This window comes from Geotrypetes seraphini, chromosome 6, assembly GCF_902459505.1.
Source record: "Geotrypetes seraphini chromosome 6, aGeoSer1.1, whole genome shotgun sequence".
In the NCBI taxonomy this organism is placed as follows: Eukaryota; Metazoa; Chordata; class Amphibia; order Gymnophiona; family Dermophiidae; genus Geotrypetes; species Geotrypetes seraphini.
In genome coordinates, this window is record NC_047089.1 from 139,823,807 (window position 1) to 139,843,749 (window position 19,943).

Below are 19,943 nucleotides of genomic sequence, written 5' to 3' on the forward strand. Positions count from 1 at the left end.
GGTCTTGTCCCCGCAGTGAGGCATGAAGGATCGCGCGGTCCCCGCAGCCCACACCCGCCTGCCCAATCGATCCTAGTGATTAGCCAGCTTTCTCCCTTCTCCTCACCTTAGTTTGTAGGTTTTCTTTTTTGGTGACCCGCACGCTATCAAAGAGCCGCGCACCCGCTGCTGCTCATTTTCGATCTTCTGCTCTGACGCAACCGGAAACAGGAAGTTGCAGCAGAGCAGAAGATTGAACACTGAGCAGCCGCGCATGAACTTACAAAAAAAAAAAAGTCTTGTAGTCGAGGGATGCCATCAGTAGATTGGCGATTTGGCTGTGTTTTTGTATGAAACCACATTGCTTTAAGGCATATATATTATCTTTTTCCATGCAGAAAGATGCTTCCAACCACATCGATCAATTCCAAAAACCAGGGCAATGGAAGCTTGAATCCTCGTGATGCAGCAAGACACACTGCTGGAGCCAAACGTTATAAGTACATGAGAAGGCTATTTCGCTTTAGGCAGATGGATTTTGAGTTTGCCATGTGGCAGATGCTATATCTCTTGACCTCCCCACAGAAGGTATACAGAAACTTTCACTACAGAAAGCAAACCAAGGATCAGTGGGCTAGAGATGACCCAGGATTCCTTGTCCTCCTTAGCATCTGGCTGTGTGGTAAGTTCTTGATGACTCACTTTTAAATGGATTTCTTTTTACATGCTGCTCAAAAATGTAAATCAGCTAAATTTCACCATCATGTTTTTGTTGTTCATTATTGTGGAATAGGTGCCGAGCCCTTTACTGCTTCCATCCAAACAAGTGCAACACTTTTTGTGGTTATACAATCCAACACAGACCTGAAATTCTGCATGGTTAATAGCCTAAATTGGCCTCTTTGAAAATCGATTAGGGAGCACACCTAAATTTAACTTTTTAATTTCACCTGGAAGCTAAATTCAGATTACTATAAAAATGACCGTTCTGAGGCAGATAGATAAATTAGATGCGTAGATAATTTTCAGCAAGAAGCTTGTAGGTTAGGTGCTTGCATGTATGCAAAAGAATTGCAGGCCTTAATCTAGGTCCACAAATTTATTTTCAACAAAAGCTTAAGTGCCCAGAGTTAGCTGAAAATCTTCCTAAATTTAGGAGCCTAAAATTTAAGAATATAAGAATTACCATACTAGGATAGACTAGAGGTCCATCAAGCCCAGTATCCTCTTTCCAACAGTGGCCAACCCAGGTCTCAAGTACCTAGCTAGATCCCAAGTAATAAAACAGATTTTATGCTGTTATCCTAAGAATAAACGGTGGATTTCCCCAAGCCATCTCAATAATGGCCATGGACTTCCCTTTTATGAATTATTCCAAACCTATTTTAAACCTCAACAAGCTAACTGATTTTATGACATTCTCCGGCAACGAATTCCAGAGTTTAATTACACATTGTGTGAAGAAATATTTTCTACGGTTTGTTCATTGCATGCCCCTAGTCCTAGTATTTTTGGAAAAAGTAAATAAGCAATCACATCTACCCTTTCTACTCCACTCAGTATTTTATAGGTCTCTATCATATCAACCCTGAGCCATCTCTTTTCCAAACTGAAGAGCCCTAGCCGCTTTAGCATTTATTTCCTCATAGGGAAGTCATCCCATCCCTTCTGTACCTTTTCTAATTCCGCTATATATTTTTGAAATGTGATGACCAGAATTGCACACAGTATTCAAGGTGTGGCCATACCATAGAGTAATACAAGGGCATTATAACATTTTCATCTTTGTTTTCCATTCCTTTCCTGATAATTCATAACATTCTATTGGCTTTCTTAGCCGCTGTCGCTCATTGAGCTGAAGGTTTTAATGTATCCTCAACAATGACACCTGGGCAGTGACTCCTAACAAGGAACCCCTGCATTACGTAGCTATAGTTTGTGTTCCTCTTTCCAACATGCATCACTTTGCACTTGTTTACATTAAATGTCATCTGCCACTTTGAATTCCAGTCTCTCAAGGTTATTTTGCAATTTTTCACAATACTCTTGTGATTTAACAACTTTGTGTTATCAGCAAATTTAATTATTTTATTAGTTATTCCCATTTCTAGATCTTTGATATATATGTTAAAAATGCAGTGGTCAAAGCACAGACACCTGGGGTCCCCAGTATTTACTAAATGTTGAAGATGAAAAAGTGAGGCAAATTGGAAATCACCACAGCGAACATAAACCTCACTATTGGGTTCAATCACAGAATGGCACATGAGCCCTCCATCAATCAAATATATATAGCTGTTCTGTTTGGGCTCATATCATAGCCTTACTGCTGTTTAACTTTCTATCACATTTCCAAAATATATAAAAATAAAGACTGTAAACGGCAAATGTTTCTTTTTTTACCCCAGGGCTCGGTACTTGGCCCATCTTATTTAATATTTTCATAAATGACCTAGAAGAAGGAACATCCAGTGGGATCATCAAGTTTGCTGATGACACAAAGCTATGCCGGGCAATCAGATCGCAGAAGGATAGCGAGGTACTCCAGAGTGACTTGTGTCAGTTAGAGAAATGGGCAGAGAAATGGCAGATGAAGTTTAATGTGGAAAAGTGCAAAATAATGCATTTAGGCAGTAAGAACAAGGAATACAAGTATAGAATGTCAGGTGCAACTCTGGGTAAGAGCGAACAAGAAAAGGACCTGGGTGTACTGATAGATAGGACCTTGAAATCGTCGGCACAATGTGTGGCGGCGGCAAAGAAAGCAAATAGAATGTTGGGCATGATAAAGAAAGGAATCACGAGTAGATCAGAGAAAGTTATAATGCCGCTTTATAGGGCAATGATCAGACCACACTTGGAATATTGTGTCCAACATTGGTCTCCCAACCTAAAGAAGGATATAAAACTGCTTGAGAGGGTGCAGAGACGAGCAACAAAGCTAATAAATGGTATGGAGAACTTGGAATATGGGGAACGACTTAAGAAACTGGGACTGTTCTCCCTTGAGAAGAGGAGACTGCGAGGGGATATGATTGAGACTTTCAAAATACTGAAAGGCATCGACAAAATAGAGCAGGGAAAAAAATTATTTACAATGTCCAGTGTGACACGGACAAGAGGACATGGACTGAAGCTAAGGGGGGACAAGTCCAGGACAAATGTCAGGAAGTTCTGCTTCATGCAGCGAGAGGTGGACACCTGGAATGCTCTCCCAGAGGAGGTTATTGTGGAATCCACCGTTCTAGGATTCAAAAGCAAATTAGATGCACATCTTACGAGAGGCATAGAGGGATATGGGTGACTAAAACTACTGGGTGACTGGGCCTCCGTGTGTGCGGATCACCGGACTTGATGGACTGTAGGTCTGATCCGGAGATGGCAGTTCTTATGTTCTTACTTATCCTTTTAATGCAGTGTCTCTGTAGAGTAGCCTTAGCTCCAAAGCAGAGAGGACGCTGAGAAAAGAGCTCCTCTATGAACCCTTAAACCCTTTTGGAACAATGAATTGATTTGAATAATTTGACTGATTTACTAGAAAATTCTCAGGAGGAAATCGAATATCGTGGAACATTGGTTATTTCATCGGTTTTTGAACAGGACCTGAATTTAATTATGAAGGCCTTTGTTCGATTTCTCCATAGTCTTTTTATGGGACAAAAACTTAGAATTTTCCCAGATGTTACTAAAATAACACAGGACCGCAGAAAGTTGTTTCTAACTATGAGGGAAGAAGCTGTAAAAATGGGAGCAAATTTCTTGTTATCCTATCCATGTAAATGTCAGATAAAATATGCTGGTATAAAATATGTATTTGTTGAGCCAGAGCAGCTTCGAACCTTTTTGGATGCAAAAAAATTAATGCAATAGTACTAGAGCTGTAAAGAAATGAGGGCCGGTTTAAACCGCGTTAAGCCTTGTTAGTAATTTTTTTTCCTTTTTATAATAAGAGATCTCTCTATCTTTCTTACTTGTTTCTCCAGTGTATGGTGTGGTCTAAGGAAAACTTATAATGTTTTAATTTTTGTATGATTTATAGTTTATTATGTTTGCTTTTTCTTGTGAACTTTTGATGATAATCATATAATATTCTTTAATAATTGTGTTCTGTATTGCTGTATCAAGAGGATTCTTGTAAATAAAGTTGCAATGCAAATAAAAAATAAATAAATAAATAAAAAGGGACTGAATTCTATATATTGCACCTAAGAAATTGGTGCTGAAAAAAAACCTGCCTAAGCGCTATTCTATAAACTGCCTAAAGTTGGGCGCAGTTTATAGAATAGCACTTACACCCAGGAGCTGCGCCTGACTTTAGGCACAATCGTTTGCACCAACAGAAACTTGGTGCAAAACCTCACTCCTAAAGCTAGGCATGGATGCCCTTTATTCTATAGTTATGTGTATAACTTTGAGCAACACCCCCAATCTACTCAAGACACTCATTTCGGCGCCTAAATTTACACACACAAATTTTTATTAAAACCAGTTAAAGCCAATTGCATGTTAAGAAGCTAATTATCAGTACTAATTGGCTTATTATTCAATTAAGTTTCATGTGCAGCTCAAAGCTCCATTTATAGAATTCAGGGGATGGCAGTTGAATATTGCCAGCATGCAGATAATTGATTTGTGTGCTTGCTTCACTCTTCTTCCACCCTTTCATTGTGCAGCTATTGTTGGGTGGGTCACAGGGTTGTTTGGCTGACATTGCCATTATAGTATTTGAAAATACATGGATAAGAAAGTGATAGATGTATCAGCCACTAGTAAGCTGAGACACTCCAATGCAGCCTGAATATGATGATGATCTTTTTCTTGTTTTTCTGCTTTTAGTGTCGACCATAGGATTTGGTTTTGTTCTGAACATAGGATTCTTTCAAACTATAGAACTCCTGCTCTGGGTTGTGTTTATAGACTGTGTAGGGGTTGGCCTACTGATTGCAACATTAATGTGGTAAGTTTGCTTTTTACAGATTTTAGGTGCTTTTGTGTCCATTTCTCCAACTCCTCTAATTTATCAGTGCTCCTTCCTGAGATATGAGCATGGCTTCCTGTACTATTTCCAGAAACCTGACTCTGTACCTCATTAAAGAGGGCTCTTTATGGTGAAATTCTTTTTGTAATTAACAGTGAGTTCAATAGCCTATTAAGTTATAATTAGGCAGCCAGGCAGTGCCTAGTAAAACTCAGAATTGTACTTCTAGTGCAATGTATCTAGTGGTCCTGAATGTTAATGCTGTCAATTGTTTGAATTCCACTTCCTTCCCAGGCACTTCCTGCTCCTGGCCCCTCAGTTTTTTTCTGCAAGCAAGTTGCTTATAAGTGTTCCTGTTCTGCTCTGTGGTTTTATTATTTTGGGGTATTTTTTCTAAGTGTTCGGTTGGAGGCTCGATGCCCAGAGGTTTCCACTTGTAGGGACCTAAGCCTGGGAGAAGATGCAGACTCGTGCTGCAGAAGTCTCCTGCTAGTAGGAACAGCCTTCAGGGACACCTAACTATCCAGCCTGCTTTTATATTTTTTGAGCTCGGGGGCCATCCCCTTCGTAACTGCTCGCATCCCTGAATTATCAGGAGCTTGAGTGCAGGCTGTTTAGCTCCTTCCCGACTTGGCCGGGATTAATAGTGGGCCGGCTGCATGGTCCTCTCCCCCTTCACAGAGCAAGGTTTTCTAGGAGTTGAGGCTCAGTCTGACCTCAGTTCAACTGGCAGCCTGAAGACCAAGTTCATCCAACGAACCTGTGAGGCAGAATTCTTCTCCATTTATCTCAGCTGCATTTCTAAGCTGAAGCAGGCAGACACGTGTCACCATGAGTAAGGCTATTATAGCCTATGGGGAAAATGGGAGGGGGGGTTTCCAAAACTAAAATTGAAAGGTTTCTGCAGCCAGAGCCAAGGTCCCCCACCTCTAAAACCCCTTTCGCTGCAATTTTTGTTCTTCAAGGAAGTCCCCATGGGCCGTTATTAACATGATTTTACTGGCAGTGGCCTTCTTGGATTATTTTTGTTGTTTTTTTCTAAAGCTTCCGTCTGTCTCATAATCCCTTGATTTCACTTAAAATCGACAGGGCCCCTCAGGCCTTCCTAACCCTTTATCATATCAGGTTTGCTCTGTATGGCCGACCGAGGAGCGGCCAGCACATGGGGAAAGGGTGGGAGCATTAGGAACAGCTATCTCCAAGGGCTGGGGATCCACAGGAGGCATGTTCACAAGGGAAAAGACCCTTTCTAGAGCCCTCCAAAGGTGCATAGGCCAAGCGAAACACGCAGTGGCCACTGAGCCCAGGAGGCTCATAGTACAAGGCTAGGCTTATGTAGAATGCCTTTTTGAACTGCCGTCCCCAGTATCTTTGTTCAGCATGATGGAGGTGGTAGCGCAGGGGATCTCTCCTCAACATGCTCCCCAACCAGACAAGGACACAGGGCTGAACTAGGAGGTTTAGTCTGACATAGACTGGGAAGATGGAAAGTCAGATTCCATGCCACTATGTCCTTGGATGCAGTTTCTCTGACAAAGTCTGATTTTCTGCATGGGAGCAACGGTCAAGAAGTGAAAGTGGCCTTGGACCAGGGGAAAGATCCTATAGTACACTGGCTGTTCAAAGCCTCTGTGCTCTTGGACATTATTTCTACCTCGCTACAAGAATTGAAGCTGGAAGTTCCCCCTTGTTGCAGTGCTCAATTATGAGTGGCTCAGTTGCTCCAATGGCATTCTTTCCCTCACATCTGGATATCACAAAGCTGGTCACGGACCACTGGGAGTCTCTAAAAGGGTCTCTGTGAGTGGCTGGCTAAGACTATGGCTAGACTTTACCTGATGGCTCCAGATTTCCAGCAGCTGTTTGTTCAGGTGAAGGTGGATTCGCTGGTGGCGCAGATCACCCAAAGAGCCTTCTTGCCTACTGAAGGAGGTATGATGATAAAAGGATACTCGGGACTGTAAAGTAGACATGGTCCTCAATCGGCAATTTGAAGCTTTGGCCCTAGGAATCAAGGCACTAGCTATTGCTTCACACCCATCTGTCTCAAGTTCTGGCCTCGGAGGATGACAAAGATCCCCAATTTCTCCTATCTGGGTGGATTATATAGTGGACACTCGGGGTACAGGATGTGGAACACTTCGAGGCTCTCAACGCAAAGGTCCTATTAGGTCACAGCAGAGGTAGGAAACAGCAAGCCTCTGCCTCTCATCCCTCTCCCAACTTCCAAGAAAGCATAATGATTCCAGGATAGGGCCCAAGCTCTCCTCCCTCCCCCCCCCCACCCCAAGATAAAGAGCAGGCTGTCAGCCTTTTGGTTAGTCTGGGCTCATATAGGCACAGACCTCTGGGTCCTAGAAGTTATTCAAGAAGGTTACAAAATCAAGTTTGTGCTCTTCTTCTTCCAGATCTCTTTGTAGATTTTCCAGCCAGCCAATGAGTGCCATCGGAGTCCAGGCAACAATATAAAAGCTACAGGATCTTCGTGCCATAAAGCCAGTACCAGACATAGAATCGGGCAGATATTTTATCATGCCAAGGAAAGGCTCAGATGACTGGAGGTCAATTCTGAACCTCAAGTCAGTCAATACTGCACTGAAAGTGCTGCATTTCTGCATGGAGATTGTTCAGTCGGTCATAGCGGCAGTGGCATGAGGGGAGTTTCTTGTCTATCTCCACATTCCCTTGAGTGAAAAGATCCATTTGGACCAATAGTCTAAGGCCTTCATCCCTCTGAAGGCGAACTATTAATTTTTTAAGATTTTTAAGCCCATCCTCCTAAAGGAGCTCAGAAAGGGTTACAAATCAGGTACTCAAGCATTTTCCCTTTCTGACCCGGTGGGTTCACAGTCTAGCTAATGTACCTGAGGCAGTGGAGGATTAAGTAATTCACCCAGGGTCACAAGGAGCAGCGTGGAGTTTGAACCCAGAACCTCAGGATGCTGAGGCTGTAGCTCTAAGCACTATGCCACACTCTCCGCATACCATGGTCTGCTTGATAGCAGAACATGCGAGTTGCTACACGCTCTATATAGGATTAGTACTGGTTGCACACAGTTTTTTGTATCTTGTTTTGTTCAGTTACTCGAATGTTATTTACAGAGCAGAATAGAATTGTAGTGTCAGGGATTTTTTCCCATGTCCCTCCTTCCAGTTATGTCTGTCACTACAGTGCTACTTGATTGCTTTTGTAAAAACTGAGGGGGCAGGAGCAGCTCCCTGGGAAGGAAGCAGAGTTCAAAAGATGATTGGTAGCATTCTGCAAATAACTTGCTGATTCAGATGCAAAACCCTAGCATTCAGAACCACTAGACACATCTACAAGAAAGGATTAGGTTCTTACCTCGATAATCTTCTTTCTTTGTAAATTCTGGATATCTGCTTTTTCCAGTGCCAGTTTCATATGTCCCTCTGTTGCTGTACTTCTGGTGGTTTTCATAGTGTCTCTCTTCTATCATGAGGATGAAAGCCATGATTGGCTATTGTTTGTGCTCAGGGCAGGATTAATTCTTTGAGGACCCCTAGGCACACAAGTACACTGAGCCCCCCTGGCACTGCCCCGCCCCCACCCCATTTATCTGTTTTCTTCTTTATTTCCATTTGTATTTCTTTCTTTTTTTTAAATTCAAAACAAAGATTAACATTCCAGTGCACAGTTTTTCTTCTATGCAACCTCAAACAAATCTTTCTTCCTTCCCACCTACTTACTCAGGACTTTAACTCTGAACCCTTTCCATGCATATATAAAAGTGTTCAAATATATTGTAAAGCACAGTAATAATATCTGAAATAGGTCTATATTAATAATCAAGTTTACAATGCCTCTCAACTGCCTCACTCTACATCAACCAATTGCAACCCATATGTATGTATAAACAACCAAATCTGTAACTCCTCTAGTATGTTCCACTCTTTGTATGTTAACTTGTAACAAAACAACAAGGCTAGCAGTCCACCAAAAAATCCAACATGAAACAAAAGAAGATTGGCAGAAAATAAGGAGATTCAAATCAGATTTATTCAAGATGCTCCCAAGAACCATGCCCAATGCGTTTCGCCAAACAAGGCAGTCGACGCTAACAAAAAAACCATGTCTTTCATACAAACAGAGCACAGAAAATACCTTCGCCTAGTCTGGAATATGTAATCACAAACTAACCTCTCCCCCTTTTTATAAAACTGTAGTATGGTTTTTAGCCACAGTGGCAATAGCTCAGATGCTCATAGAATTCTGAGCATCAGAGCTGTTACCACCACGGCTGGTGCTAAAAAATGCTCTACAGTTTTGTAAAAGGACAAATGCTCTACAGTTTTACGTAGACAAATGTTAAATTGAACCACAAAGAAACCGGACTCTGCATACAATGCAACACCACAAAAACAGCAATGCATGTCCCCTAAAGCAAAAAACTAAATACAGTGGTACCTTGGTTTAAGAGCATAATTTGTTCCAGAAGCATGCTCTTAAACCAAAACACTCGTATATCAAAGCAACTTTCCCCATAGAAGATAATGGAAACTTGAACAATTCGTTCCACCAACCCCCCCCCCCCCCCGCCCCCGAGGCTTCCGGTGCTGCTCCATCACCCCTCCCCCCGCTCTAACCGGCATCGCACACACCCCCCCGAACCGGCATCGCAACCCTCCCCCCCCCCCCCCCCCGTGAGAACCGCAAAGCACCCCCGTGCTGAAAGCGGCATCCGCCTGCCCTTCCTCCCAAGCATGGTCCTTACTCCTTCTGCTCGTTGTAAGGGTGAATGCGAGCTCCCGCCTCTTGCCTGGGCTGGGTCTTGAGCATCTGCGCATGCTCAAGGCCTTCTGGCTCTCGTTCTCTTGGAGATCTCGTTCTCTCTCAGAGAACGAGAGCCAGAAGGCCTAGAGCATGTGCAGATGCTCAAGGCCCAGCCCAGGCAAGAGGCGGGAGCTCGCATTCACCCTTACAACGAGCAGAAGGGGTAAGGACCGTGCTTGGGAGGAAGGGTGGGCGGATGCCGCTTTCAGCACGGGGGTACTTTGCGGTTCTCGCGGGGGGGGGGGGGTTGCAATGCCGGTTAGAGCGGAGGGAGGTGCTCGTACACCAGAACATGCTCGGTTTGCGAGGCAAAAGTTTGCTGAGTGTTTTGCTCGTCTTGCAAAACACTCGCAAACCGGGTTACTCGCAAACCGAGGTTCCACTGTACCGTACTTTTCGCTCCATAAGACGCACCCACTTGTAGAAGAGGAAAAACCAAGAAAAAAAAACTCTGAACCAAATGGTGTATCCTGTACCCTGTCCCCCCTCTGGTGGTCTAGTATTAGGCTGGGGCAGGGTACAGGGCACGTCTAGTGGCAGCCAGCTCCCAGCCAGTGCCAAGCTAGCCAGCCCCAAGGCAACCAGCCAACCCACCCCCAAGCCAGCCAGCCCCCAGCCAACCCCCAAGCCAGCCAACCAGTCCCACGCCAGCCAGCTCCCAGTCCCCAGCCTGTGCCAAGCCAGACAGCAAGCCCCAAGGCAGCCAGCCAACTCACCCCCAAGCAGCCAGCCCCCAGCCAGCCACAAGGCAACCAACCAGCCACAAGGCAACCAGCCAGCCCCCAGCCAACAACAAGCCAGCCAGCCCCAAGCCAACTAGCCAACCCACCCAGGCCAGCCAGCCCCCAGTCAACCCAGCCATCCAGTCCCAAGCCAGCTAGCCAGCCCAAAGGCAAAAGCGCAAACAGGCAGGCCCTTTTTTTGGCATCCCGGCGGTCCAGCGCGCTTTCCACACTCCTGCCTCAGTTCCCTGCTCTCTTCCGGCAGCTTCAGCAGCACAGCAGTGCACGAGGCAGGCATGCGCTTTTTGTGTGCCTGCTTGGTCCTTTCCTGCACTCCGAATGGCTGCCTGTACACCGTCTAGACATTTGTTTTGATAGACGGTATATCAAAAATAAAGAAACCTGAACCAACCCCCCAGGGCAGTCCGAAGAAATTGATGGAGAAATGACGGACGAGATTAAACACAACTGCAAGGGAGGCTACACAGTTATCATGGGTGACTTCAATTATCCGGGAATAGACTGGAACCTAGGCACCTCTGGCTGCAGTAGGGAGACCAAGTTCCTGGATGCTGTAGGCTATTGCTTCCTGGAACAACTTGTCAAGGAAAATACGAGAGGAAATGCAATTCTGGACTTAATTCTAAATGGACTAAATGAACTTAATTCTAAATGGACCGGTGCAAGGTGTAGAAGTAGAAGGGACGCTGGGAATCAGTGATCACAATATGACCCGCTTCAACCTGGACACAGGGGCAAAACATCGATCCAGAACAATGGCCAGGGCACTGAACTTCCGAAAAGGGAATTACAAAGGGATGAGATTCATGGTGGGGAAGAAGATTAAGACGAGGATAAGCACTGTAAAAACGCTAGAGCAAGCATGATCCCTTTTTAAGGACACAGTCACTGAAGCCCAAAATCTATATATACCGCATATCAACAAGGGATCCAAGAGGAAAAAGAACAATGAACTGGCGTGGCTCACTGTAGCAGTGAAGGAAGCGATCAGAGACAAGAAGACTTCGTTTAAGGAATGGAAAAGGTCAAAAACGGACAAAAACTGGAAAAAGCACAAACATCAAAGCAGGTGCCATAAGGTAGTAAGAGGGGCCAAAAACTACAAGGAAGAAATAGCCAAGGAGGCAAAAAACTTCAAGTCGTTCTTTCGTTATATTAAGGGGAAATGACCTGCGAAAGAAGTTGTGGGGCCTTTGGATGACCATGGAATAAAGGGAGTGCTAAAGGAGGACAAATCCATCGCTGACAAACTGAACACATTTTTTTGCGTCTGTATTTACTGAAGAGGATATACACAACATACCGGAAGCTGACAGGCTATTCGCAGGAAACGAAGACTGGAAACTGACAGGGTTGATGGTCAGTCTAGAAGAGGTATGCAGGCAGATTGATAGGCTTAAAAATGATAAATCCCCAGGACCGGATGGCATCCATCCGAGGGTAATCAAGGAACTGAAAGGGGCTATAGCTGAACTGCTTCAACTAATAGCCAATCAAATCAGGAAGGATTCTGGAAGAATGGAAAGTGGCGAAAGTGTAAGGTGATGCATGTTGGTAACAAAAATCTTATACACGAATACAGGATGTCCGGTGCAGTACTTAGAGAGACCTCCCAGGAAAGAGACTTGGGAGTACTGGTCGACAAGTCGATGAAGCCGTCCACACAATGTGCAGCGGCGGCGAAAAGGGCAAACAATGCTAGGAATGATTTAAGAAGGGGATCACGAACAGATCGGATAAGGTTATCATGCCACTATACCGGGCCATGGTACGCCCTTACCTGGAATACTGCGTCCAGCACTGGTAGCCGTACATGAAGAAGGACACAGTACTACTCAAAAGGGTCCAGAGCAGAGCGACTAAAATGGTTAAGGGGCTCTAGGAGTTGCCGTACAGTGAGAGATTAAGAGAAACTGGGCCTCTTCTCCCTTGAGGAGAGGGGTAATGTGAGCTTAGTGACACTGGCAGAATATAAGTCATGCAGCAGAATTTTGAATGGATTGAAGGTGAAAGAGGGTATATAAGTGTATTTTTATGTTATGTTTAGTGGAAGACCTGTGAGAAACAAGTTGCAGTAATCTAGATAAGATGTGATAAGAGTGCGCTCATAAAGGAAAGGTTGGATTTTGGCAATTGCAGACAACAGCTGGATTGACTCGCAGAATCTTATAATCTGAGTGTGCAGAGCTGGGCTATCAATATCACATTTAGAAGGATGCCTTTATAATTGTCATATTTTCATTAATAATACTTCTAGCATGTTGGAGTGCTTTCAGAAGAGGAAATTATCCTATTCCATAGTGCACTTATCAGCAACTGCCATATTATATATGAAATTATGCCAATGGCAGCCAAAATATTAGGACTTGACACCATTATAATTTCTTATAAGCCACACACAAACTATGTTTGTTTTATTAGTGGCAGTAAAAAAATTAATACCCCTTCTCCTCTCTCTGACTCCAGTCCAAACCCAAGCACACTTTTTTTTCTCCTCCACCTCTCCAGTTTAACCATAACACATTTGCCAATCCCATTGAACTTTTAAAGCCCACTATGTGTGTAATGTAATTTTGTATTTATTTGGGATTATAGTCTGTTTTAGTTCTCCACCAGACCCATGCCAGTTTAAGAGGGTGCGGCACTGACAAGGCTTTTTGATACCCCTGGCTTGTATAGCATTAAACACTGAAAGATGCATTGCTTCATCCGCCCAGATATACACAGGGGCAAATTTATAAATACCGTGTGGATTTCATGTATCCAGGGTAGTAATGCAGCCACATTATAGTTGCAGATCTGGTAAATTAGTTCTCCCCCCCTTGTTTGTCTCTGATTAATTTGTGAAAAACAATTCGGGCCCGCTTGGACTTCCATATAAAGAAGTGCACTCTTCCCCTCTAGTTGCCCTCGTCTCCATACTTGATCCAAAATGGCATCATCTACAGGGATTATAACAATTTTGGTAACAATACCATTTTAACCAGAGGCACCCTTCCCAGTAAGGAGATGGGCAACTCTCCATCTCTGACAGAGGGCTTTGATTGTCTCCAGTTTATCTAGTACATTTTTTTCATTACAGTATCTTGCTATCTGAGTTCAGGTAAACACCCAAATATTTCAGAGTTCCCCTGCTCCATGCCAATGGAAAAGGAGGGCTGCTGCGGACCTAACAAGCAGTAGATACCACTAGTGCTTCTGATTTTTCAGAGTTAATTTTTAGACCAGAGAAACACCCGAAATGTTGAATGGTATTTATCATTCTGGGTACCCCTGAGTGGCTTAGCCAAGAAAAATAAGCATGTCATCTGCAAAAAGGTTGATTTTTAAATTCCTTAGAACTAATGGTTATACCTTAGATCAACGGTGATTGCCTAATCTGAGCTGCCAGGGACTCCAAGGAAAGAACAAATAACATAGATAACAGATAACCTTGTCGAGTGCCCCTTTCTAACGCAAACTAGGGTGTAAGCTCTGTACAGTATTACTCCTATACAGTGCCCTAACGCCTGTTAAAGAATTGCCCTATAATGCCAAATTGAGGATGGACCCAGAATAGATAATCCAATAAGATTTTATCAGATGCTTTCTCATCATTGAAACTAGTGATAATTGCATCATTCCCAGCTGGCCCTTGGAGTTTGACTGCTAAAGCTGAAAGGATATTCATGGAAGCATACTTTCCTGGGACATAACTGGTTTCATCTAAATCAGGGGTGTCCAACCCATGGCCCAGCAAGGTGTTTTGTGTGGCTCGGCTGGTGCTCCTGGCCTTGGAGTCATGATCCGGGGCCTTCTCAAGGCCCTTTCCCAAGGCTCTGGGTGGTTCCTGTGGCCCAGCATGTCTTCCCTCTTCTCTTTGCACTGGTCCAACATCACCCTCACCATCTGTCATACTGAAAAATCTGCTGGTTTTGGCTGTGATTTAGAAACATGGCCCACGGCTCCCCTTCCTGATTTCCGTCTGCTGCGGTTCACCCAGGCGGAAACAGGAAGTTACGTCACTGAAGACAGACCATGGCAGACAAGCAGGAAGGGGAGCCGCAGGCAACACTGCTAAATCACTGCCAAGGCCTGCAGATTTTTTAGCATGACAGAAGGTGACATCAGATTGGTGCAGAGAGAAGGGGGAGGACATGCTGGGCCAAGAAAGCCTTCTGGACAAACTTAACAAAAAATACAAAGGGGGAGGGTATTAAAATAAGTGCCAGATTGGACATGTGGGGAGAGCTTAAGGGGCGAGAAACAAAGGACAGAGAGAGAGATGGGTAATGGTATGAAGTTGGACCTGAGATGATGTAGGGAAAGATACTTGAAGAGAGAACTGTTGGAAAGACAAAGAGAGAAATGGGGGACCCGGGGGAGGCAGGGGGAGAGATTAGATTAGATTAGATTAGCAGTTGGGAAGAGAAAGGGAGAGAAGTTGGATCTGGGAATGGACGGAAGGGAGGGAGAAATGTTAGGCTTGGGGATGGAAGGCAGAGAGAGATGCAGCATCTCTCTTTTTTCCTTCATTTCATTGTTCAGCATCAAGGGGAGAGGGAAGAAGGTAAATGGAAAAGAGGGAGCAAAATGTTGGACAATGGAGAGAGATGGAACCATGGGAAGGCAGAAGGGAAGAGAGCTGGGATAAGAAGATTCTAGGAGATGGAGAGAAAGGGGCAGGGAGATATAGCCTGACCAGTGGAGAGAGGGAGGGGGATTCTGAAAGTGGTGAGCCAAGTGGGTGAGGTCAAAAGGGAGATGACAAAATGAGTGAAAGAGTAGTGAGTACAGGGGTAGATAGAAGGAAATAGGAGATTGGGAAAGGAGTGAGATGGGAAATGGGAGAGCTAGGGACTGAGAGAAGATGGAAAATTGAGAGGAAGCTGAAAATTTAAAAAGAAGGGTGAGAAAGAGAACAAGATTTGAATGGACAGAGGAAGAAAAGAAAAAGTTAAAGCTGAAAGGGAAAAATCAATATGTTGGAGACAAGCTTAAGGAGGGAATGGAACAAGAGAGAAGAGGAGAAAAAATGGACAGCAGACACTGAAAAGAGAATTAGTTGAAGATAGACAAAAGCAGAAAGAGAAACTTGGACCAAGATGATGGAAAAACAAAATGTCCAGACAAGAAGGTAGAAAAAATTGTTTTATTTTGAATTTATTAACTGGTATGTTAGATTTGGGATATGTCCATCACAATTATTTTTGTATTCAGTGATGTAGTCATATACAGCTGATTTGGGGGAGGAACTGAAGCCCAAATTTAGTGGATGAGCACCAAATTTTCTCCCAATAGCATTGGTGGCTGTTTAGCTTTTTAATATCATCTCCTTGGTTAAAAATAACCTGTTTTGCCTAAACCAGGCAAAGAAAGATTTAATTGTGGAACTGCTTTAGCTGTACTAAAGGACAATAATATGGGTTGTAAAAACAGTTGAGAGAGTCAGTGGAGCAGAATCTCTGTTTCTGTTATGTCAAGAGAAGTTTTACTTTAGTTAGTTTTAAAGCCCATCTTTAAAACTAAAGCCCATCTTTAGTTAGTTTTAAAGCCCATCAGGTTACTAGGATACATACACAAAAGTTATCAGGATCCATAACACATATGTAACAAGAGAATTTAAGACAGGTATCAATAGCATACTTTCTAAGGAGAAACTAAGAACACATGCTATATAGAATCTAAAAATGCTACCAGCATGGCTGCGGTAAATAAGAGAACAAGTAATGATTGACAGAAAGTCTCAGGTGTCCCGTGATACAGGTTTGCGGCATCTTGGTCAAATTTGAGACCAGGAGTATGCTGGTTCATGGATAGCAGTAGCTTGTCAATTTCCCTGAAGGCAGGGAGAATTGGTTCCATAGTCATGCTATAGTAGTATGATTGCTTCCAGGCCATTTCCAGGTGTAGGCAATTTGCAGGAGGGTTGCACAGCCTGAGATCAAATTGAGATCAGAGAGACCACCGAGAACAGTAGATTGGAAGCTTCCTCACTATGTAGTCGGGGATCATGCCGTGGAGGCACTTAAAGGCTAACATTAGTTGTTTGAAAATGGTATGCATGTGTATTGGAAGCCAATGGGCCTGATTCAGTGTTGGAGAAGTAGCAGTGGATGGGTTTTAATTGTTGTAGAAGGAGGAGGATACTACCTTGGAGATTTGTGCTGACAGAGTCAGGCTAGCATCCAATGTGATGCCCAAGCTGGACACTTGGTCTTTGGGTTCCAGAGTGGTGGTGTCCCAGGAGATGTATGGGCAAGAAGCAAGGCTCTCGGTGAATCCATAGTTCATAATACTTTCCTATGTAATCTATGATAACCTACTCTCTCGGTATTTGAAAAACAAAGGTTTCTTGCTATTTATGCTGACAGACTTAGAAAAAATGGCAGTATAAAATTTTGTGTCATGTGGTGTCTTGATTTGTTTTGGCTAATTTTTTTTTTTTTGGCCTTTAGTTTATTTTGGTTTTCTTTACATCAACCAGGTTCATTTCTAACAAGTATCTGGTAGCACGACAGAGCAAGGACTACGATGTGGAATGGGGCTATGCATTCGATGTTCATTTAAATGCTTTCTATCCTCTCCTGGTGATCTTACACTTTATCCAGCTCTTTTTCATCAATCGTAAGTATGACTGCATTACATTAGGGATTTCTATTCCGCCATTACCTCGCGGGTCAAGGCAGATTACAAAAAGATATCTGGTCCTTATTGGGGAGTTGTTTTTGGGGTTCAGGGAGGTTAGAGGGAGAAAAGAAGGAAGCTTGAGAAGTTAAGTCTTTTTCAGGGATTTCTTGAAGAGTATAGTCTTTATTTCTATTCTGAATGTTTTTGTAGTTTCTGATCACAAGTCACCCCCTGTATTATTATTAACTATCAGATAGCAGATAATTAATGAACATAAGAACATAAGAATTGCCACTGCTGAGTCAGACCGGTGGTCCATCATGCCCAGCAGTCCGCTCACGCGGTGGCCCTCTGGTCTAAGACCAGCACCCTAACTGACACTAGCCCTACTAGCGCACGTTCTTGTTCAACAGAAACTTGTCTAACTTTGTCTTGAATCCTTTTTTTCTCCTACAGATGTTATTCTTACCAACTCGTTTATTGGTTACTGTTTTGGGAACACGCTATGGTTGATAGCAATTGGATATTATATCTATATAACATTTCTGGGATACAGCGGTAAGTTTTTTGTCAAGAGGTTTCTTTCTCGGAACACAATTCCTTAGTCAAGCTTTGTTACCTTGGCTGTTGCAGGTGATGTTTGCAATGCCTTGAAAAAGTCTTCACACTTTTGTACATTTCTCACATTCTGCTATTCAAAATGCATTGAAATAGGAAATGTTGGGGGTGGTTTTTAAAAAAAATTGTGAACAGAACACTACCATACAAAGAATAAACAGTTGCCCAGTGAACCAAAAAGCAATAGAAGGCATAAATACAACAAGCAACAGCTAACCTTACTGTTATATACAATATACAGTACACTTTCAGTCTGAAAGAACAATTATAGAGATATTTTAAAAAGTAATTCTTTTAATTTTCCAATGCAAACCAAATTCTCTCTGTTTCAAAAATTGTCTTAAGACATAGGTTGATTAGAGACCTCCTTGTCCAATCACATTAGTTGAGTTGATTGACTTCAAATATTGATCTGCCCCCCAAAAACTTTGGGCTTAAACTATTTAAAGCTATAGACTGGAAACATTTTTTCATGACATTTTATTGAAATTTTTTTTTATAATAAAATTCATAGAACAAGAAACATAAGTAAGAAGATAGCATATCTTAATAGTAGAATAACAGTATAGGGAGAGTTACAACACGATTTGTGTAACACTATGGGAGCCATAAGAAAATTTCAATATCTCTTGGCACATTGTCAGATCCAGCATTGTAAAGTGGAAAGTGTTTGGTACCGCTGAGACACCCTTTCTATCAGGCTGTCCCTCAAAAGGCAGTAGCTCTGGGTTATGGCAAACTGCTGAGAAAGGTAACTGTGAAGCCTATGATTAAGTGAACTATCTATCTGTGATGGTTTTATATTTTTGTGTATATTTAATTTGTTACCCTCTTAGAGTTGTGAATAGTGCGGATTATATGCCATTGTAAATAAATAAAATATATATGTTGTCTAACAATTTCAAGATTATTCCATTCTCTTATATTGGAAGGCGACAAGAAGAAATTCACAGCTGAAGAAAAGCTATATGATGTGCCAGTTAGCGTTTGCAAAGGGTAAAGGGTCATGGATTTGATATACAGTCTGTCCACTTTATTTGCGGTAGTACAGTTCCTGAAAATGTTTTTGAACCACAAAATAATGAATAATGAAATGTTGAGTCTATGGGAAAATAAAGGTTAAGTTCTAACAGTACACTTTGCACCTCAAAACCACGGAAAGTGAACAGTGGATCCTGTTGGGAAAATAAGGTTAGGTTCTGGAAGAGGTGGTAGAAACAGACACTGTGTCAGAATTCAAAAGGGCCTGGGATAGGCATGTGGGATCTCGCAGAGAGACAAAGAGATAATGGTTACTGCAGATGGGCAGACTAGATGGGCCATTTGGTCTTTATCTGCCGTCACGTTTCTGTTTCCTGCATGGAACAGCAGTTGAAGTACCTGTAATTCACTCTCCAGACACTTGGGGGCCATATCTGAAAGCAAACCCTGACTGTGAGGTGAAAGTGAAAGCACAAAAGCTATTTTTTAAAAGTGCCAGTCTGTGAATATGCATACACAGCGGCGCAAATGGGGAATATTGGTTGTAACTGATGCAATCACAGATAGGCGAAATTGGGTATAGTGAAAGTGTGAATATGAGAACAGACTGTACTGCCTTTCTATTGTACAAAGTGGTTTATATATTATATACAGATACTTTTTTCTGTCCCTAATGGGCTCAGAATCCTTTTTTCAAAATTTTATATGGAACAAGGGAGGTTTAAGTTACAAGAAGCTGTGGTGGGAATCAACTGCACTGAGGTCACTGCACTCACCATTAGGCTACTTCTCTTAAGAAGCACTGCATGAATACATAATGTGACCATACATCCTGTTTTGAATGGGACCGTCCCATTTTTTTGATCCCCTATCCCATTGTCCCCATGCACAGCTTCAGGATGCCAAAATATCCTGTTTTCAGAGACAACATCCCTAAGCTGTACATGGGGACAACGGGACAGGCGATCAATTTCCCTCTCTTCCTGCCATGCCAAAGCCAGCCTGCCTGTCTGCATCTGTCCCTCCAGTGCTGAAGTCCCCCATCCGCCACCCGCTGCAACTGAAAGAAAGGAAGGTCCAGGCGCCAGCCCACAAACCTTCCTGATGTCAATTCTGACGTCGGAGAGGAAGTTCCAGGCCAGCCAATCGCTGCCTGACTGGACCAGAACTTCCTCTCCAGTGTCAGAATTGACGTCGGGAAGAAGGTTTGTGGACCGACGCCTGTACCTCCCTTTCCTTCAGT

General features: G+C 43.1%; 1 protein-coding gene across 4 annotated transcripts in view; it reads left to right on the top strand.

The window, feature by feature from the left end:
• Positions 1 to 19,943, top strand: part of UNC50 (unc-50 inner nuclear membrane RNA binding protein) — a 30,882-nt gene that overhangs the window by 1,862 nt on the left and 9,077 nt on the right. For all 4 annotated transcript variants that reach the window (XR_004539906.1, XM_033949007.1, XM_033949010.1 and 1 more), the window contains exons 2-5: positions 378 to 661; positions 4,816 to 4,936; positions 16,959 to 17,098; positions 17,558 to 17,659. Coding sequence is in view for 3 of the 4 variants with exons in the window: in XM_033949007.1 (XP_033804898.1) it covers positions 382 to 661; positions 4,816 to 4,936; positions 16,959 to 17,098; positions 17,558 to 17,659 (643 nt within the window). In the remaining variant the exon portion in view is untranslated. The remainder of the gene's footprint in view (positions 1 to 377; positions 662 to 4,815; positions 4,937 to 16,958; positions 17,099 to 17,557; positions 17,660 to 19,943) is intronic.